This window comes from Notolepis coatsorum (genome assembly GCF_963971535.1).
Source record: "Notolepis coatsorum genome assembly, chromosome: 5".
NCBI classification, from domain to species: domain Eukaryota; kingdom Metazoa; phylum Chordata; class Actinopteri; order Aulopiformes; family Paralepididae; genus Notolepis; species Notolepis coatsorum.
In genome coordinates this window covers 144,902,793-144,912,170 of record NC_140169.1, presented here as the reverse complement: position 1 = coordinate 144,912,170, position 9,378 = coordinate 144,902,793, and the positions used below count along the sequence as shown (strand labels likewise).

At 43.3% G+C, this 9,378-nt stretch overlaps 1 protein-coding gene across 2 annotated transcripts in view; it reads left to right on the top strand.

The window, feature by feature from the left end:
• The first annotated feature begins 1,624 nt into the window (after nt 1–1,624).
• The window catches only part of LOC311229055 (cilia- and flagella-associated protein 20-like), a 22,749-nt gene continuing 14,995 nt past the window's right edge, over nt 1,625–9,378 (top strand). For both annotated transcript variants that reach the window (XM_084315064.1, XM_084315063.1), the window contains exons 1-3: nt 1,625–1,775; nt 6,093–6,172; nt 8,959–9,070. In XM_084315064.1, coding sequence (XP_084171190.1) covers nt 1,692–1,775; nt 6,093–6,172; nt 8,959–9,070 — 276 coding nt within the window. In that variant the 5' untranslated portion in view covers nt 1,625–1,691. The remainder of the gene's footprint in view (nt 1,776–6,092; nt 6,173–8,958; nt 9,071–9,378) is intronic.

The window sequence follows — 9,378 nt, the reverse complement described above, 5'->3', positions numbered from 1 at the left end:
ATTATTATTATTATTATTAATAATAATAATAATAATAATAATAATAATAATAATAATAATAATAATAATAATAATAATAATAATAATAATAATAATAATAATAATAATAATAATAATAATAATAATAATAATAATAATAATAATAATAATAAATTGGATTTTAAGAGAGAAGCGCCTTTCTCAGACTCAAGGACACTGTATACAAGGAAAGGGTGGACAAATAAAAAAAAAATTCAAATAAAAGATAAAAAATAAAAAATAATGAATATATGTGTATAGTAACAACAGGGAAAAAAACAAATAAGATAAAAGAGATAAAAAAAAAGGAAGCAAGGTGCTGTCCATTTGGATGAAGTGGTTGAAATTAACGAACAAAACAAACAAGCAAACAAACAACAAAACAAAACAACGGGATCTGTGGCTTAAAAGAAAAGAGTCAGGGGTGGGGGGCTACTTGGGAGCGGGGCCGTGTTGCGTGAGGGCAAGTGTGAACAGGTGGGTTTTTAGCTTGGTTTTGAAGAGGTTGATGGTGTCAGAGCCTCGGATGGGGGGGAGAGGGAGTTCCAGTCTGGGGGCAGCTACAGCGAAAGCTCGGTCTCCCAGTGTGGAACGCCTGGTGCGGGGGTTGGTGAGGAGGTCGGAGTTGGAGGAGCGGAGGCCTCGTGCATGTTGATGAAATAATGTGACGTTATTTGTTCCGCCAGTCTGTAAACCATTGGTAATAAATGGCTCTGGTACATAGCTGTCAACATTGGGATTTGAAAAAAAAACTGAGATTTTGTATAACGTTGACACAAATTAAGGAATATTTACACTAAGTTCTCTTTTACCTCTTATTTAATTCATTCATTAATTTAATTGTAGGCACTGTTTATATTGTACATAGTCCTGTGTGTTGTATATTGATTGATTGATTGATTGATTGATTGAAAAGTTTATTAACAGATTGCAGAATGGGTACAGTACAGTACATCTCAATACATACAATTGTTAAGGGGATGCAGACCAGAGAAAGACTTTCGTCTTGTTTCCACCAGGGTCCCCCATTTTCAATTCATCATAACATATATGACATACCTGACATACAGATAGACAGTACTGCTACATCTATACATTTATGACATATCAGATTTGCAAATACAGTACTGTTTGTGATACAAAAGTGTCCAGAAAAGGAGTGTATATACATTTGGCGTAGAAACTGTACTGTACATATTGTGTCAATGTATCAACTTTAAACATACACTAAATGTTAGAATGTTAGATAAATGTTAGAAATGTTAATTTCCATTATTTCCACCATGTGCAACATTTCCTAAGAACAGCAATGTCCATTCTATCAACTCTAAATCTGTGCTATGAGCTCAATTCTCCCTGTGCATGCAGAAGTAGAATTGCTTTGGATGACTGAGTAGAAATGGAAAAACGGAAATCTTCTTTTATTAAAGTAGTTTTGACATGTGATATAGATAAAGATATGGTGTCATTGTGTGTATTGATTAACTTTACATTTTTGCTCTTCGTTGTGTTCCGTTTCCTAGCAACGACAAAACACACGACGTAGGAAGTTGTTTTTGTTTCACACGGAATCTTTTGGCAGCGGGACCCAAAGCCGGAAGTGGCCGTAACGCTAGCAACAGCTGAGCGACCAACATCTTAAACTTGTGTTGCACATTGACACACAAGACAAGATGTTCAAAAACACCTTCCAGAGCGGCTTCTTATCAATTCTATACAGCATCGGCAGCAAACCGCTGCAGATATGGGACAAGAAGGTAAGGATTCAGATTCGGACAACTTTATTGATCCCGCGTGGGGGCAATTCATATTTGTAGCTTCACAAGTAACACAAACAAACAAAACGAAACAGCACGTCGGCAACAACAACATTCCATGCAATACACAATCCAGTAAAAGTTAAAACAGACAACTAAGTGTAAAAGGCTACTTAAAGTGACTACTGTCTGTGTTTAAAAGTCTGATCCAATGTACAGTTTCTACGTCAAATGTATACTCTCTTTTCTGGACTCTTTTTGTATCACAAACAGTACTGTATTTGCAAATCTGGTATGTCATAAATGTATAGATGTAGCAGTGCTCTCTGTTTGTCGTGTGTGTCATATATATGTTATGATGAATTGAAAACGGGGGACCCTGATGTAAACAAGACGAAAGTCTTTCTCTGGTCTGCATCCCTTTATTGTGTGTATTGAGCCGATTCATTGATTGATTGAAAACTCTATTAACAGATTGCAGAATGGGTACAATACAGTACAGCTCAATACACACAATTGTTAAGGGGATGCAGACCAGAGAAAGACTTTCGTCTTGTTTACATCAGGGTCCCCCGTTGTACTGTATTGTACCCATTCTGCAATCTGTTAATAACATTTTCAATCAATCAATCAATCAATAAAAGTCTGATAGCCGAGGGTACAAACGATTTGGCGTAAAGGTTGGTCCTACTTGGTGGGACGTCATAACGGCGGCCAGAAGGCAACAGTGAAAACCGCTGAGACAGAGCATGGAGAGAGGTTGATTTGTGATGCTCGTCCCCCTTCTTGACCACCTGCTCCGTCCAGAGAGAACATAGGTCTCTGTTTTACTCCAATTATTTTGGAGCACACTTTCACAATATACTGTACTGTAGGCTGTTCCTATCTTTTAATAGACAGGCCGCTGACTGAACCAGCAGATAAAAGGAAAAGTTAAGAGGCTTTCAATCAAAGAACTATAAAAAGTGCTCAGGATCTTCGCACTAACATTAGAAGAGTTCAGCTTTCTCAGCAGGTTGATCCTCTGCTGACCTTTTTTTGACAATGGACTCTTATCTATTTAAGTTGAACTTCAGTTTACAGTCAAACACAGTTCCCAGGTATTTGTAGGATTCAACAATCTGAATGTCCTCGTGGTGAATTACACTATAGCTACACTGGCTTGATCATCGGAGTTGTGTCTGAAGTCAATTATCATGTCCTTAGTCTTAGGGACATTTAGCCCCTTTCGTGACTGTGATGCACGCCTTGCTTTCAATACACAGTCACTTGCTCCACATTACTAGCCATGGGAAGCTTCACCATGAAGCACTGGTTATTTACAAACGGTTCATTCTAAATGTATCACAGAGACATTTCAAAGGTACTCACAGTTGCACGAGGGTTTCACACACAAAAGCGGGACGGGTTGAAAGCTCGGCGTTGCTAATAAACATTTTAAATAATTTTTATAAACGTGTAAACGTCACCACACCGAGATCAGTGTTGCATCAAAATGGCTTACTCTTTTTCTTCCGCTTTGTGACATGCCGGAGCGCTGTGATTGCTGGGCGCACCAGGCATGTGACAAAGCAGAAGAAGAGAAGAAGCCAATCACAGCGCTCCGGCATGTCACAAAGCGGAAGAAAAAGAGTAAGCCATTTTGATGCAACACTGATCTCGGTGATGTTTACACGTGTAAATCCCTGCTGGCGCCATCTTGAAAATTTTACTTTTGAACCACAGCACCTAGAATCATGTATGAATACACTTTTTGTGCAAGTCAACCATGAGGATTCCGATTCTGACATCAGTTTGACCCAGAAATCCAAGATTGCCACCATCCATTAGAGCGAAAATATAACTCTTAATGTTGAAACCAATTTTACCATGGTACTGCTGTAGTAGTATATAAAAAAAGTATTGAAAATGGGGGACCATTGATTGATTGAAAACTTTAATTAACAGATTGCAGAATGGGTACAGTACAGCTCAATACACACAATTGTTAAGGGGATGCAGACCAGAGAAAGACATTTGTCTTGTTTACATCAGGGTCCCCCATTTTCAATTCATAGTGACATTTATGACATACACACAACATATATGACATCATGGCATTTATGACATAGGGACATACATGACATACAGGTATATAGTACTGTTACCTTTGTGACATATACGATATGCAAATATACAGTACGGTTACCCATATGTCCTAACAGACAATATATACTGTATATATAGTTCTGTTTTGCCTCAATATACAGTGTATATATAAATATATATATATATAATATATTGATGCAAAACAGAATTATTCAGCTGTGTGTGTGTGCGTGCGCGCGCTGCCGTGGGCAGGACAGGAGCGTGCAACAAGATGGTATAAATATGGTATATTTAATACAGTCTATTCCACTATAGGTAGTGTGCTGTGTGACGACAATACATTTTAATCTAATCTAATTTTGCACACGGCCTTCACATTATAATGAGCTGGACAGGTGTCTATGTCTGTGTGGTAACGTGAACGCGATGTCTGCCGTGCGAGACTGGGCGAGAGGCGTCTATACTTTCCGTAGCCGCATTTCTGCAGGACGCTCTCTGATTGGCCACTGACTGACGCTTTCTGATTGGCCACTGACATGTTTGCCCAATCGCGTGACGAGCTGTGTCTTTGCCCATTTCCGCGTCGAACAGCCTGCAAACTACCTGGCGTTCTATCGCCATGCTCTAAGACAAACTCTAACCTTAACCAACTTCGAAAGAGTGCCTAAGCTTAACCGTCGAAAGAACTTGCCGTCACGCTCTAAGACAAACTCTAACCTTAACCTACTTCGAAAGAGTGCCTAAGCCTAACCAGTGTAGAAACTGGAGTCGGCCAATCAGAGAGCGTCCTGCAGAAATGCGGCTACGGAAAGTATAGACGCGGGCGAGAGGCTGTATTCAAATCTGAAGTGTCCGCCTTTCTGACTCCTCCCCCGGCTGCACTCGGCTACTCTCGTCTACTTTCGAGGCGAGCCGAAATCAATCTCGAACACGTCTGTAATGCGTGATTTTTTTTTGTAGCCGCAGTTTGCGGAGAGACACTCTGATTGGCCACTGACGTTTCTGGTCGTGTGACATGTGCGGCCAATTGGGTGTGACGCCTGTTTCTTTCACCGGTTAAGCTTAGGCACTCTTTCGAAGTTGGTTAAGGTTAGAGTTTGTCTTAGAGCATGGCGATAGAACACCAGCCCTGATTCCAAACTCTAACCTTAACCAACTTCGAAAGAGTCGCCTAAGCTTAACCAGTTATAAACTAGGCGTTAGGTAGTTTGCAGGCTGTTAGACCCGGAAATGGGCAAAGACACCGGTGTCACGCGATTGGGCGCACATGTCACATGACCAGAAACGTCAGTGGCCAATCAGAGAGCGTCTCCGCAAACTGCGGCTACGAGAAAAAAATCATGCGTCTCTGGTATCTGTTTCCAGTCTCTCTCGCTCTCGCTCTCTCTCTCTCTCTCTCTCTCTCTCTCTCTCTCTCTCTCTCTCTCTCAAAAACCAAATCCATTCTGAGACAACGGACTCAGTGCGCACGTCGTGCATAACAAGAATATCACTCTCACTCTCTCACTCTCACTCTCTCCCAAGTAGCCAAATTACACTATAAAACTAACTGGATGGTTGGTTTAACTTCATTAGCTGCACTATTCTAAAATCATTAAGTCTGCTATAAGCGTAAACGTGTGTGTGTGCGTGCGTGAGTGCATCCCATCTCCGGTCTTTACTTTATATTTTTTTTGATTTATTTTTTTACTGTTTGCATACGAGGTGGTCCGTGGCATTTTTTGATAACAATTAGTGGTCCGCATTTAAACAAAAAGTTTGGGAACCACTGTCTATCTAGACTATCGGCCGATTCCGATTTCTGGCAGATGGGTTGCGGGCGGCACCCCTAGTCCCGACAAGCTCTTTTCAGGACCAACGGTGCTTCTTCCCATAGATGCACCACCGGTCCTGAACCCCAGTGATCTCCATCTCCACTGCCTGGTGGTGGGCCTGGGTGAGTCCCATGCCTCGACAGCTTTGGACTCCGATGACTCGGATGACTGTAACCACTGCGCTGTCTTGTCCAGGGACAAGAGTATTAGCTACGCATTCCCACATTGTTAGCCAGGAGATCTGGAGTGTGCTTGTCTCTTGTATCGCAACAACCTCCCCCTCTACCTCCACTGCCTGGCTGCCTGTTACCATCCAGGAGGAGCAAGACGACATTGATGACTCCGGTGCCTTGGTTGTATATTAAAGTTAAGTTGTCTTTTCTGTCCCCTCCATCATTTTGCTGTTTGTCTCCAGGTGAGGAACGGTCACATCAAGAGAGTCACAGACAACGAGATCCAATCCCTGGTCCTTGAGGTGGAGGGAACCAATGTTAGGTAGGTCTTTGTGGTGGAGGGAGCCAATGTTAGGTAGGTCCTTGAGATGGAGGGAGCCAATGTTAGGTAGGTCCTTGAGATGGAGGGAGCCAATGTTAGGTAGGTCCTTGAGATGGAGGGAGCCAATGTTAGGTAGGTCCTTGAGATGGAGGGAGCCAATGTTAGGTAGGTCCTTGAGATGGAGGGAGCCAATGTTAGGTAGGTCCTTGTGGTGGAGGGAGCCAATGTCAGATGTGTGTATGTTCAAGATTCAATATTCCTTTATTGTTACATCCCATTATACAAGTATAAGAGAGTAGTTTGGGTTTCAGCTATATATATATATATATATATATACAGGTGCAGCTCGATAAATTAGAATATCGTGGAAAAGTTATTTTATTTCAGTAATTCAATTCAAAAAGCGAAACTCTCGTAGATTATAGATTCATTACACACAAAGTGAAATATTTCAAGCCTTTAATTTAGATGATTATGTCTTACAGCTCATGAAAGCCCAAAAGTATATCACCAATAAAAAATGTAAAATAGATGTATTTTTCTTTTGTATATAGAAATGTTGGCCTTCTGAAAAGTATGTTCACTCCGTACTTGGTCGGGGCTCCTTTTGCACAAATGACTGCATCAATACAGCTAAATATATAGACTTTTCCACGATATTCTAATTTATTGAGCTGCACCTGTATATATATATAGTGTGTGTAAAGAGCAGTGTATGTGTGTGTGTGTACAGCTACAATAGAAACAACATAAGTAAGTTATATGTAGGGTTTTGGTACCGAACTCTGTACTTTTAAGGGTACCGACCAAATTACATCGATACTACCGAGTATCGATTCACATTAGATCAATCAGTGCCACATTTCGGTACCTAAGACCCGCCCAATTAGAAAAAAATCTGAATTCCAATGACATGTAATTGTCATTTCATAAGACACAGACCAGTGCGAGCAATGGGTGCTTGGCATCCTCGCCATTCCTGTTATGTCCACATCACGGTAAACCTTAACTGCTGTGAGCGTTTCCAGGGTTAGCAGCTAAGCTAACTAACGTTAGCTTTAGCCGCTAACCCTGGAAACGCTCCCAGTGGAGTGACTCCACAATTAGTGAGGAAGGGGGGGGGGGGGTTATATTGACGAGGCTTGACCACGGTTCAAAGATAACTTCACATGTATTGGCTGTTCGTTTATATATATATATCGCTTCATGCATCGCTTCATGCATCGCGCTCCATACAACTCAGTGTGTTGACTTCCTAGTGTGACATTGCCGGTAGCAACGCAGAGAGCTGGGCTCAATACCAGCATCTCCTGCGTTAGTGGCGAGCGCCTTGCCCACTGCGCCACTTATCTATATCTAGGTCGTCCTCGGACGGGCCCTCCATCGGTGCTTCCAGTCATCCCGATCCTCCATGCATCTGGCTAGCTCGCCGGTGCATTCTGCTCCCGCATCTCTCCTGAGTAGGTTAACGTGGGACGTCCTCGTGATCGATGCCCGTGTGTTGGCTCCCACAGCACAAGTTTGCTGGTTGGCAGCTCATGGTGTCTCTGGCAGTGACCTGCCAGCCTCATTCTCCTGACTGCCACTTTATCGCTCACCTTTAGCACCCCCCCATACAAGTTTGCATTAGTGACATGCTCATCCCTGTTGATGTTGAGCACCACACGCATCATTCTGGTGTAGCACCCATCTAAGGACTTCTGCAGGGTGGGCTTCAAGGTCCAGCATTCACTGCCATACAAAAGGACAGACTCAACTGTTGCATGAAAGAAGTTGAGCTTGATTTGACGGGGGAGGTTGACCGCCCACAAACGTTACATATTGACAGAATATTAAAACAATAACGGCAACATTATCCTACAACATTAACACTATTCCTCTCCTCTCTTCTCCTCCTCTCTCCTCCCTTCTCCTCTCTTCTCTCATCCTCCTCCCTTCTCTTCATCCTCTCCATCTCCTCCTCCTCTCTTCTTTCCCCCTCCTCTCCTCTCTCCTCCCTTATCTTCCTTCTCTCCATCTCCTCCTCCTCTCTCTTCTCTCTTCCTCCTCTCCTCTCTTCTCTCCCCCTCCTCTCCTCTCTCCTTCCTTCTCTTCCTTCTCTCCTCCTCCTCTCTCTTCTCTCCTCCTCTCTTCCTCCTCTCCTCTCTTCTCTCCTCCTCTCTCCTCCCTTCTCTTCCTCCTCTCCATCTCCTCCTCTCTCTTCTCTCCTCCTCTTCCTCCTCTCCTCTCTTCTCTCCTCTCTCATCCCTTCTCTTCCTCCTATCCATCTCCTCCTCCTCTCTCTTCTCTCCTCCTCTCCTCTCTTCTCTCCTCCTCTCTCCTCCCTTCTCTTCCTCCTCCTCCCTTCTCTCCTACTCTCTTCTCTCCTCTTCTCTCCTCCCTTATCTTCCTCCTCCCTTCTCTTCCTCCTCTTCTCTCCTCCTCTCTCTTCCTCTTCTCCTCTCTTCTCTCCTCCCTTCTCTTCTCTCCTCCTCTCTCTTCCTCCTCTCCTCTCTTCTCTCCTCCTCTCTTCCTCCTCTCCATCTCCTCCTCCTCTCTCTTCTCTCCTCTCTCGTCCTCCTCTCCTCCTCTCTCTTCTCTCCTTCTCTCTCTTCCTCCTCTCCTCTCATCCTATCTCTTCTCTCCTCTCTCTTCCTCCTCTCCTCTCTCCTCCTCTCTCCTCCTCTCTCTTCCTCCTCCTCTCTTCCTTCTCTTCTCTTCCTCCTCTCTCTTCCTCCTCTCTCCTCTCCTCCTCTTCCTCCCTTCTCCTCTTCTTCCTCCTCCTCCTCCTCTCTACACTACTCTAGTACTACATATATCACGTGTCCAGCGGACCCGAAGAAGACGTTGGGCATTAAGCTGCCTTATTTGGTCATGATAGTGAAGAACCTGAAGAAGTACTTCACCTTTGAAGTCCAGGTGAGAGACGCAGAGAAAACGTGTTTCTCTTCCATCAACCTTTTCATCACGTTATGATGTTAACCCTTTCACTGTGACAATACAGAAGGTTAGCCCTTTACTATCACACAAACGACGGCGATGCTCCATCATTAGCATCATTAGCTCCACATTTGCGGAGCTAATGATGCTAATGATGGAGCATCGCCGTCGGTTGTGTGATAGTAAAGGGCTAACCTTCTGTCGTGTGGCAGTGAAAGGGTTAACGGCTTATGATGTATACCGGTTATGATGTTAACGGCTTATGATGTATACCGCTTATGATGTTA